At 35.4% G+C, this 12185-nt stretch overlaps 1 protein-coding gene across 1 annotated transcript in view; it reads left to right on the top strand.

Annotated features, from left to right (window-relative positions):
* Positions 1 to 12185, top strand: part of unc13ba (unc-13 homolog Ba (C. elegans)) — a 56686-nt gene that overhangs the window by 34257 nt on the left and 10244 nt on the right. The window contains exons 24-36 of the mRNA XM_016288314.1: positions 1276 to 1419; positions 2408 to 2485; positions 2642 to 2719; positions 3636 to 3656; positions 3875 to 3913; positions 4209 to 4235; positions 4438 to 4458; positions 5530 to 5559; positions 7997 to 8023; positions 8663 to 8677; positions 8973 to 8993; positions 10459 to 10485; positions 10608 to 10646. Of these exons, the coding sequence (XP_016143800.1) occupies positions 1276 to 1419; positions 2408 to 2485; positions 2642 to 2719; positions 3636 to 3656; positions 3875 to 3913; positions 4209 to 4235; positions 4438 to 4458; positions 5530 to 5559; positions 7997 to 8023; positions 8663 to 8677; positions 8973 to 8993; positions 10459 to 10485; positions 10608 to 10646 (567 nt within the window). The remainder of the gene's footprint in view (positions 1 to 1275; positions 1420 to 2407; positions 2486 to 2641; positions 2720 to 3635; positions 3657 to 3874; positions 3914 to 4208; positions 4236 to 4437; positions 4459 to 5529; positions 5560 to 7996; positions 8024 to 8662; positions 8678 to 8972; positions 8994 to 10458; positions 10486 to 10607; positions 10647 to 12185) is intronic.

Below are 12185 nucleotides of genomic sequence, written 5' to 3'. Positions count from 1 at the left end.
ATCACTGTGTCTGTCACACGACTCTGTTGTCCTTTCGGGCTTGAACTGATGGTAAAACTAACCACATTATTAACTGTCTTGATATTTACTTTGAAAGCTGAAGCTCGCGAGTATGGTAAGAGGCGTTTCATTTCGGACGCGTGCTTGTGGTGTTCGGCCAATCACAATGCACTGGGTCAGCTGGCCAATCAGAGCAGACTGCGCTTGACAAAGGAGGGGGCTTTGTTGAAAACTACGTGTTTGAGAGAGGCGGGGCATAGAGGACCTACAATAATGTACAGTATTTGAAAAAGAATGTGTTTTTTGAACATTAAAGCATGTCAACATATTCTGTTACACCAAATACACAAAATAATGATCTTTAAAATAGCATCATATGACCCCTTTAAAAAAATATGTAAAAATGTTTTTTGAAAAAAGTGTCTTATGCTCTCCAAGGATCCATTTATTTGATCAAATATATGGTGAAAATACTTATATTGTGAAATATTATCACAATTTAAAATAACTGTTTTCTATCGTGATATATTTCAAAATGAGATATGGTTTTTTTCCTGTGATGGCGAAGCTGAATATGCTGATTCGGTGGTCAAGATTTTTTTTTCTGCTTAATATTTTTGTGGAAACCATGATGCATTTTTTAAGTTCAAAAGAACCACATTTACTTAAAACAGAAATCTTTTGTACCATTGTAAATGTTTTTTTTTGCTGCTTTTGATCAATTGAATGCATCTTTGCTGAATAAAATATTAGTTTCCTTTTAAAATAAACAGCTCTTTTGGGCCTTGTCTCAAACTTTCAATCCTAAAATATGTAAGTACATCATAAATATATGAACATTTCATGTTTTAAACTATGATAATATAAACAAAGACTGAATTTTAATGTGTATTGTGTTAAAATATCTATTTTTATTAGTTTACACCACACAAACCATTTTGCCCCAATTTTTCCCCCTGAAAATTAAAGCAAGAGCATGCCTAAGATGAAATGTGATTTGTGAAGAAAGCATAAAAAAATGTTGCTTTATTAAAAGTTTAATATTTTTTGCATAATTTCTAATCAACATGTCATTTTGTCAAATTATGCAAAAAGGTGTAAAAATATGATTTATTTCTGTGTATTTAGGATTCATAAAATGTTGTTGTTCATTGCACAATTCTCATGACATTTGGATGACATTAAGTAGAAATATTCAATAAAAACAAACAAACAAAAAGTTCCCGTAGCTAAAGAAACATCTCCGACTAAAAATCTCTCCTGTCATTTCCACAGTTCCAGCAGACATCTGAGCATGCTCTGTTCTCCTGTTCGGTCGTGGACATCTTCACTCAGCTCAACCAAAGCTTTGAAATCATTAAGAAACTAGACTGTCCTGATCCTGCAGTGGTTGCCCAGTACAATCGACGATTTGCCAAGGTGAAGATCAACAGGCCTAAACCCTACTATATACTACATTCAAAAGACGTTTCCAGAGAAACTGGAAAATAGACAAGCAGAGACTGACAAAAAGATAATAGACGGAAAGTCGAGGCAAGAGAAATATAAGCTGCTGGCACACAGAGTGTTTGTCTTTAGACCATCACCATCGGTTTCTCAGCCTGTGAGTCATATCTAACTTAGACGTCTGACGCAGAGACATCTTTGTTGAAGCCTACACAGGTTTTGTAGGAGCTGAGATGCATTTACATTTCATTCGATTTTAGTAAAGATAGTGACTAAATTCTAAATGCAGTTATCTGACATGATCGTAATCATGGTGTTTTCTGAAATCATTTTTATCTTTATCATATTTATATTTAGTCAGCATATTGAGGTCTATTTCAGGGAACAAAACAGCAACTTAATGCATCTTCAACAAAGTCCATTTGTTTTCAGACTACCAGTTCAGTACAAGGTGTAGTTCATTTACTCTACATACCATACGTGTCCCTGGAGCACAAAAGCAGTCTTAAGTCGCTGGGGTATATTTGTAGCAATAGCCAAAAATACATGGTATGTGTCAAAATGATAGATTTTTCTTTTATGCCAAAAATCATTAGGATATTAAGTAAAGATCATGTTCCATGAAGATATTTTGTAAATCTCCTACCATAAATATATTAAAAACTTAATTTTTGATTGGTAATATGCATTGCGAAGAACTTCATTTGAACAATTTTAAAGGTGATTTTCTCAATATTTAGATTTTTTTGCACCCTCAGATTCCAGATTTTCAAATAGTTGTATCTCATCCAAATGTTGTCCTAACAAACGATACATCAATGGAAAGCTTATTTATTCAGCTTTCAGATGATGCATAAATCTCAATTTCAAAAAACTGACCCTTATGACTGGTTTTGTGGTCCAGGGTCACATTTAGGTGTAATAGTGTTCTTTCTTTTCCTTTTCCCCCTTTCTCAATCAGACTATCACCAAAGTGCTCCTGCAGTATTGTGCTATTCTAACCAAGAGTATACCCTCTTACTGTGAGAAAGAAAAGACGGTGAGTGTTAACAAGCACACAAACACTATATTTGTACCCAATTTTTGAACCCAATTTTACATGTCTGTTAACATGCATTAAGAGTCCAAGTAGGTCTAAGTTCTGTCTCTCTACATGTGTATATTTATTTTTCCTTGTGCTGTGCCTCTGCTGCAGCCCTGTGTGTTGATGAACAACGTTCAACAGATGCGTGTGATGTTGGAGAAGATGTTTGAGTCAATGGGAGCCAAACAGGTAAGTGAAATATGAAGTTATTACCGGCTTTTAAAGCTTTTTTTTAAGCTGTCTACAGATACAGCACTTTAGAAAAACGTTCTGTGGTGGTACTATTGTAAACTGACATATAACAGGGAAGAAGCCATTCAAATGTCCAGGAAACTATGGTTACCAATGGTACTTTTTTGTTTTTGCAACAAAAATGCGGTGCCTTATAAGGTACACTATCGTACAAAATTATGGGTTTGTGAAGATTTTTCTTACAATTTTGAAAGACGTCTCTTATGCTGACTAAGACTGCATTTATTTGATCAAAAATACAGTGAAAACGGTAATATTACAAAATAAATTATTAAAATGTACAATAACTCTTTCTGTTTTAATATATTTTAAAATACAATTATTTTTTGTGAGGGCAAAGCAGCCTTTACTCCATTTTTTTACTGTCCCTTTTTATCAATTTAATGCTTCCTTTCTAAATAAAACTAAAAACAGTCTTACAGACCTTTAACATTTGAACGGTAGTGTACCTCATTTAGCCAAAATCTAAAATAGCATCACGTTACCTCAGGATGCACCGAATTACTCTGAATTTGTGTGTAATTTTTATGCTGCTTATAGTATCGAGTTGTTTGCTCTTGTAACTGGAGAAACTGAAGTGTATGGTTTTGGTTTGATGACGCTGGGCCTGCTGGCATTTTGTGCATGATATACTTGTGGTGAGCAATGAACTGAATGTTTATTATCTGTCATGAGTTCGTCCAAATGTTCCACATCTTTTTGGAAATACTGGTGAATCATCTGCTGCAAGACATGAAAATGCCATTTCTATTTTTTTGACGTCAGTGTGTTTTTGTTGCATTTTTCTGTAGATATGTGTGTGTGGTGCATGTTTATATTAGCTGAGCTAACCATATGCATTTTTTGTGTATAGTGTACTGTTGAGGAAGAGCGGGTAGGTGAAGCAATGTATTTTTGAGATAGATTATCCCTATAAACCCTCTGTGTGGTTTGTGTGCCTTAGTAGGTGTTGTGTTTAGACTCTTTCACTAGGTTGCAGTGCCCTTTTTGCACCACCTTATGCCACCCAAATGATTCAGCCCTCCGCAGTGTTGTTCTCTTAGTATAAAATCCCTAAATCACTTTAACGTTGATCTCTATTTTCACTCCCAGCTGGAGAATGAGGAGGAGCCTGAGGACGATGAGGAGGAGGTGTGTTGAGAGTGTTTATGGATAGGGTCCAAAATGAACTGCTAATTACCTGCCATTCATAAGTGAATTGAGAAAATGTAAATTTAGAAAATTATGGTCCATCTTTTTTATTATGGTGCTTGGCGGCATTTAATATTTTGGTCTTCTAAACTATCATTTAAACATCTTCCAGTTAGACAAAGATGTGTGTTTGTGTATGCAAATGCGAATGTAGTCTTGTTTGAGTGTATGTGTTTAAAGCTAAGGGTCAAAAACCACACAAAATTCGTTTTTTTTTTGGTCTCCCTTTGCTCAGGCCATCACTGATGATGAAGGCAATGAGGTCTGTACACTCAACACTGCGGTAAAGAGGAGTGTGTGATGCTATGAATGTGTGTGTGTGTGTGTGCGCATGTGGGAGTTTTACAAGATTTTGTGTAAATCAACAAGGCAGTGAAAGTCTACTGCTACTACCTAGCACCTTCTTTCTTTTTTGTTCTTTGTTTTCACTATTACTCATCTTGTTCTTTATTTTTCATTACCAGTCGGATGAATCAGATGCTAAGGTGAGAAGCAGGCATACGTCTCACCTGATGTGCTTCTTTATGACTCTGTTTATCAAACATTATAAATGGCTGTTCACACTGACAGAGATATGCAGTGACAAAGCGACCGGATGCGATGCAGCAATTACCATACAGTTTATGCCTACTAGCACACTGACAGTACAGCGACTTCTTAGCACTGAGATTTTCAACAGAGCAGATAGTTGCACTACAGCTAAAAGGTTTGGGGTCATTGAGTAAAAAAAAAATATATATATACATATTATTTTAAATATATTTTGATAAGTAATGTATTCCTTTGATGGCAGAGCTAAATTGTGAGCAGCCATTACTCCAGCATTCAGTGTCACATGATCCTTAAGAAATCATTCTAATATGCTGATTTGGTGCTCAAAAAATATTCGTTATTATTTATATTTTTCTGGAAACTGTAATACATTTTCTTCAGGACTCTTTAAAGGGGTCATATGATGCTGCTAAAAAGAACATTATTTTGTGTATTTGGTGTAATGAAATGTGTTTATGTGGTTTAAGGTTAAAAAAACATTATTTTCCACATACTGTACATTATTGTTTCTCCTCTATGCCCCGTCTTTCTGAAACGCGTCGATTTTTACAAAGCTCATCGGTCTGAAAAGCTTAACTTTTATAAAGAATATCTCTTTGGATTTGAGACTTTAGTCTTTGCAACTTTACAGATCTTCTTTATGCACCAAGAGCTTGTAACACTCCAAAGAGAAAGGAAAAATTGAAATAGCATTATATGACCCCTTTAAAAAATATAAATAAATTCCAAACAGCAGCCTATTTTTTTTAAATGGAAGTTTGTTTGTTTTTGTTACCATTTAAGTCTTTGCTCTCATTTTTGATCAATTTAATACATCTTTTCAAAATAAACTTAATTTCTTTTCCAAACACGAATAAGATCTTACTGAGCCCAAACCTTTTAACAGTAGTGTAAGTGAAGCTGCATTTATTATTTTATTTTTATTTTATTTCATGTGCGTCATTGTTTTAATTGTTTACTTTATTATTTTTGTCTGACTTATGTATCTACGTCTTTTCCATCAGTCTGGCATTTCGGATTCAGAAGGATCAGAGGTATGTTAAGAGGTCATAGTCAGTGCTTTTTAAAGATGGACTAAAATCAAAAGCTCGGCTGATATACAGTACAGTCATCTGTCTGGTTTTCATTTACTCGTTCATTCATGTTTTGTTTTTGTGAAATGTATTTAGAGATTGTGACAGACTAAAGAAAATACAGGATTTGGCGAGTAAATGAGGACAATGTTCGTTTTGGGTGAACTGTCTCTTTAAGACTTTAGGTAGTTAGTATCTGATAGAGCAGACGGGTCTTTAGCTTGCAGTCACACACATAAAAGCCTAATTGACCCATTAATTGTGACCAGATAATTTAATGTAGCACTTAAGCTTTTAAAAGAATCAAAAGCTTTCACTTCTACAGCTGGGATTTGTGGCTTAATTGATTCTTGTATCCAACCAAGAGCAGTGAATCTGAGCATGAGTGAGGAGTGAAATATGTAGGTTCTCTGTATTCATATAGTAAATAGAGTTAGTCTTGAATGCAGGTTAAAAGATATTGATTAGATCCATACAAATGCTATATTTTTAAAGTGCCCCCATTATGGGTTATGAAAGGTTCATATTTTAGTTTTAGGAGTCCCCAACAACAGGTTGACATGCATGCAAGGTCAAAAAACACTTTCATTGTCTTATAATATGCATTTATTTTTACCTTACTTGCCCAAACGATTCGTTTAACGATTCATTTTTCCAAACCCCTCCTTTGCGTGACGCTAATCGGCGGTGATTGGTCCGATTGGTCTCATTTTCATTTCATCTTGCCTGTAATGCCTGATAAAGCAGCGTTTGTGAGCGCAGTGCTGCTTTGTGTACAGTGTTACCGGGGAAACCGCTATTTTACAGCTCCAACAGCGGCACCTAGTGGCAAAGAATGAATTTGCGTTTTCATTCAGACTAATGCGAAAAGACTAACAAGTGGGCGGGGCAATATGCTAATGTTTCATTTTGACGTCAACATGAAACGGCTTGGGATTCGTTTTAAAAACAACTCGTTTCAATGATTCAGAGTCGACTCTTTCTTTTGAGAGACAATAACTTTATACACAGTGCACTTACCGATTTAAAACTCGGCAGGATGTTTTCATTCACGTAGAGCTGTTACACACTGCATGAAAGGTAATTTTCAAAAATCCATAATAGGGGCAACTTTAACAGGTCAAAAAACACTTTCATTGTCTTATAATATGCATTTATTTTTACCTTACTTGCCCAAACGATTCGTTTAACGATTCATTTTTCCAAACCCCTCCTTTGCGTGACGCTAATCGGCAGTGATTGGTCCGATTGGTCTCATTTTCATTTCATCTTGCCTGTAATGCCTGATAAAGCAGCGTTTGTGAGCGCAGTGCTGCTTTGTGTACAGTGTTACCGGGGAAACCGCTATTTTACAGCTCCAACAGCGGCACCTAGTGGCAAAGAATGAATTTGCGTTTTCATTCAGACTAATGCGAAAAGACTAACAAGTGGGCGGGGCAATATGCTAATGTTTCATTTTGACGTCAACATGAAACGGCTTGGGATTCGTTTTAAAAACAACTCGTTTCAATGATTCAGAGTCGACTCTTTCTTTTGAGAGACAATAACTTTATACACAGTGCACTTACCGATTTAAAACTCGGCAGGATGTTTTCATTCACGTAGAGCTGTTACACACTGCATGAAAGGTAATTTTCAAAAATCCATAATAGGGGCACTTTAATTGGAGGTGAGTGAGTACTCTGTGTGATGTGTCCTGTGGAGTTTGTGTTCTAGACTCCAGCTGTGATGTTAATTCATTCAATGTTAATTCATTCAGCATCATTACATAATACAGGCTAATTAAAACACAGCTCCACATCGTGAGTGAACTGCAGAGTTACACCATGAAAGATCTGGAAAGTCCATTGAATAGAAATGACCTTTCAAATCGTACTGTAGGGGTGAATTCACCAAACAGTTGATGCACTTTTGCTGGAATTGTTCACCCAAAAATCAATATTTGCTGAAATCTACTCCCCGTCAGAGCATCCAAGATGTAGTTGAGTTTGTTTCTTATTGACGGATTTAGAGAAATTTAGCATCACATGACTTGTTCACCAATGGATGCTCTGCAGTGAATGGGTGCCGTCAGAATGAGAGTCCAAACAGCTGATGAAAACAGCACAATAATCCACACCAGTCTATTAATGAATGTCTTGTGAAGTGAAAAGCTGCGTGTATGTGTGAGAAACAAATCCATCGAGGCATTATAAGAATCCATAATAAAATTTCCTCCAGTTGTCATGAATCAGTTATCCTTTTATCAGCTGTTTTTGGCGATTCGTTCTGACGGCATCCATTCACTGCAGAGGAGTTGGTGAACAAGTGGTGTAATGCGATTTTAGCAGGTTGCTATTTTAAATCGGTGGCACACTGGACTGTAATTGGAGAATGTATGATTTATTTTTATTTGTAGATTGACAACAAAGAAAAGGAGAATAAGGTTGGTTTTGTAAAGATAAAAGTCAACCCATTTGACTTCAGTGGCTGTATTGTGAGTTGTGAAACCCTGTTGGTTGTGTACCTTTCACTAGTTTTTATCATGTGCTCTTGTGATTGTGGTTTAGATTGTGGTTATCTTGTTGCAACGTTTTTTGATCATGGGTCGTCTTTTATTCCCATAGTTTCCTGTCCTCCCTCAAGTATTGTATAAAAAGTGTTCAAATTATGATAGTTAACTAAAGATTAGTTTTGGGACCGTGTTGCCAATCAAAAGAACTGAATTAGAACAGCAGCAGTTTTCGGCTCAGCAGGCACTCTTCTAGTGACGGCACCTAAATGTGAGTGCTTTGCTTTGTGTTATTGCGTCCAGGCATTTTTAAAGCCAGACATTTTTCAATTAATTCTGCATTTTAAAGATGACGCTGTGGAGTTTTGTGTTCTGGTTGTCGTGGTTAGGCCAGTTTTTCAATCCACTCTGTGTAGCTGTTTTTAATGCATAAGCGCATCCTATGTGAATGGCCCCTTGAGCATTGGGCTGCCCCTGTTCAAAATTTCAACTTCCTTCTCTCCGTCACCCTCACCCCCTGCCATTCATCCATCTGTTATTGACTGTTGTTTCTCCTTTCATCTGCATGTACAGCTTGACAGGCAGAAGGTGGGTTTGTGTGAGCTACATGCTTTAGTTTGATGGATGACAGTCGTAGTGAAGTAGTCAGTGTCGTCGTATCAGATACTTTGAGCAGATGAATCAAATATTTAGGGAGCCAGATTCTTCTCTTCTATTTAACTTCTTCCTCTTATTACCCAGTAGAATTATTTCTCTAGATTCTTCTTTCCTTCCCTTCCATTCTGTGTGCGGAAGATATTGTGGTGTTTGAGTTCATCTATGCATCTTTTTCTTTGTTGGCTTTCATTCTTATTGTCTTTTTGTTCATTCTTTCTTTCTGCAGTCTGTTGCTAAGAAAGAAAAGGTGTGTGCACTTACAGTATTTTGTAATATTGGTACTTAAAGCCTTTGTGTGTTTGTGTTTGTGTGTGTGTGTGTGTGTGTGTATATACAGTATATAATGCACCTAATGTCTATGGTGGTGGTTACAGCCCTGGGGATGAGTATGAGTACTCTGAAGTGACAGCAATAATAAATCAAAAACAACTCGATGGAGTGCAGCTAAAGGCATGAAATAGAACGTAAAGTCTTGAGATGACGTTTTAAAAGTTTAACTAGTTCACACCATCCTAATAACGCAGTGCTTGGGTTGCAAGATGCTGTAAAAAACATTGCGCTGCATGTAGCTCATAGACAAACAATTACAAAAATTGTGCGGAGAAAAAAAAGCTGCTTCATTATTTTGAAGTGAAAAGTGAAAAGTTCGACCCCTGGAGTAAGATGCCACCCACAGAATATACACAAGCATATGGTCCCCAGTGGCATGTTTTTTTGCTAGTGTTTTATTTAGATTTTGTAATTCCATGTATAAGATACATTTCAAGCATAAACTTTATCATAATCTGCAGGCCATTTGGGTGGAATTATTAAATCTGAATTTATTGTTTCTTTCAATTAAAACTATATTACAGTGTAATAGAGATGTAACTCTTTTGACAATACTTTCAAAATACATAAATCTACACATAATACACTAACATATAAGTTTGGGGTCAGTAAGAGATTTTTTTTGTATACGTTTATGCACTCTGAATTAATCAAAAGAGACCGTAAAGACATTAATAATGTTACAAAAAAAAACTGAAGAAATGTTATCATGGTTACAACAAAATATTAAGCAGCACAACTGTTTTCAACATTGATAATAATAAGAACTGATTTCTTTATTTAATGCTTTTTTTGTGCAGCAAATCTGTTTCAGAAGATTTGTTAAAGATTGTTAAATTGTATTAGAATGCATTATGTTCATGGACACTGAAGACTGGAGTAATGATGCTGAAAATCCAGCTTGCATGACAGAATATAGTTATTTTAAATGTTAGAAATATTGACTGTATTTTACTGTATTTTTAATGAAATAAATGCAGCTTTGGTAATCACAGAGAGATGTCTTTCAATAACATAAAAAAATCTTACTGACCCCAATCTTAGTGAAACAGTAGTGTATTTGATTTAGTATTATTCATATATATATATATATATAACTAATAATTATAGATATAGTGATAGTTATGTATACATGTATATATTATGTATATTTTAACATAGTCATTAAACATGTAAACATAGGTTCGAGATCTTCTTCATGATGTTAATGTTAAACAACTAAATTAGCAAATGTTTGCATTTATTTCCCTTAATGTATTGAATAATGATCATTATATGTGCTCATTTAGATTTAGCTTGTAAGTGCCTATAGTTTCTATCTTGTGTGTTGATTTCTGTATGTTTCTTTGATTTATGTGCTTGTTTCCATGTTCTGGCATCAGGGGGAAAAGAAGGACAAAGAGAAGGAGGTTTGTACACACACACACACACACACACACACACTGTTTGTTTGTGGTAGTGTTGCCTTATAGTCTCTGGATCAACTGGACTCTGTGTGATATTGAATGTAATTTTGTTTCTCTGTCTCAAGGATGAGAACACGACCACAGAGGTGGGTGATGGAGCTGAGGTAATAAGCTGATGCACGTCTGTGGGTGTGGGTGTGTGTGTGGTGCTTTCTAAAACATGATAGAACAAGGTCTCATTAGTGTGAGGAGCAAGTGTGTGTATAAAATCTGATAGGAAGGAGAGATGTGTGCTGTTTGGCTGTGATCCTGTCCCTAGGGCTCCAGCACCTCATTGTCAGAGTCTTGTTTTTAGGTGGAATAGGATTCTTGTGCCCTGATGTGACATAAAAACAATTACCCATAATGCAAAGCTTAAGTAATGATGTGCCTTAGGCAAATGATATGATTTAGCTGTTGTCAGTGAATAAACGATCATTGTTTTGGTAAACACTGTAACAGATGCTTATTAAACTTTTTTTTCTGCTGTCTTGGAGTGTTTTTCTAGAGCATAAGTCTAGAACACTCATTAGGACAGTCCATGTGTTTTATGAGTAGTTTAAAGTAGTCTTGTGTCACCAGGCTTTTGACCGAAGTCTGGTCAACTTTGCTACTTATTTTGGAAGTTCGGATCATTTTAATGACTTGAATCTTTGAATCATTTTCAGCAAAATAAGCAAGTTCTCATTCAAGTGATTTTGTGTAGTTAATTTAAAATGTTATATTTTCAATAGCCAAATACCTCACACACCACATGTGCAATCTTTAATCATACTCTGAATTAGAAAATCATTGTAATGCAACTAAATGATACAGTTTTCTGCGTTTTTTTGGTCTGAGACTTTGATTGGTCATGTGACCGACACATAGACTCTGTACAGAACAAAAAGCATTCAACTACATATTTGGATCATGCTGTGCATTCATGAATAAAAGGATTTTGAACATGCAAGATCTTGACAAAATGAACACATCCAGAGAATTGTTCCGGAGTCATATTTTTTTTAAAGTACAAATTAGTAATTTTATGCAGCAAGGGATCATTGTTTTGGTAAACACTGTAACAGATGCTTATTAAACTTTTTTTTCTGCTGTCTTGGAGTGTTTTTCTAGAGCATAAGTCTAGAACACTCATTAGGACAGTCCATGTGTTTTATGAGTAGTTTAAAGTAGTCTTGTGTCACCAGGCTTTTGACCGAAGTCTGGTCAACTTTGCTACTTATTTTGGAAGTTCGGATCATTTTAATGACTTGAATCTTTGAATCATTTTCAGCAAAATAAGCAAGTTCTCATTCAAGTGACTTTGTGTAGTTAATTTAAAATGTTATATTTTCAATAGCCAAATACCTCACACACCACATGTGCAATGTTTAATCATACTCTGAATTAGAAAATCATTGTAATGCAACCAAATGATAGTTTTCTGCGTTTTTTGGGTCTAAGTCTTTGATTGGTCATGTGACAGACACATAGACTCTGTACAGAACAAAAAGCATTCAACTACATATTTGGATCATGCTGTGCATTCATGAATAAAAGGATTTTGAACATGCAAGATCTTGACAAAATTAACATATCCAGAGAATTGTTCTGGAGCCATATTAAAAAAAAATGTAAGAAACATTTATGACTGACCTAAACTTACCAAAACCAACCACTTTTTT

The sequence above is a fragment of the Sinocyclocheilus grahami genome, unplaced genomic scaffold (genome assembly GCF_001515645.1).
Source record: "Sinocyclocheilus grahami isolate Dianchi unplaced genomic scaffold, SAMN03320097.WGS_v1.1 scaffold230.1, whole genome shotgun sequence".
NCBI classification, from domain to species: domain Eukaryota; kingdom Metazoa; phylum Chordata; class Actinopteri; order Cypriniformes; family Cyprinidae; genus Sinocyclocheilus; species Sinocyclocheilus grahami.
The sequence above is the reverse complement of the archived record's forward strand: the minus strand, read 5'-3'. Positions and strand labels throughout refer to the sequence as shown.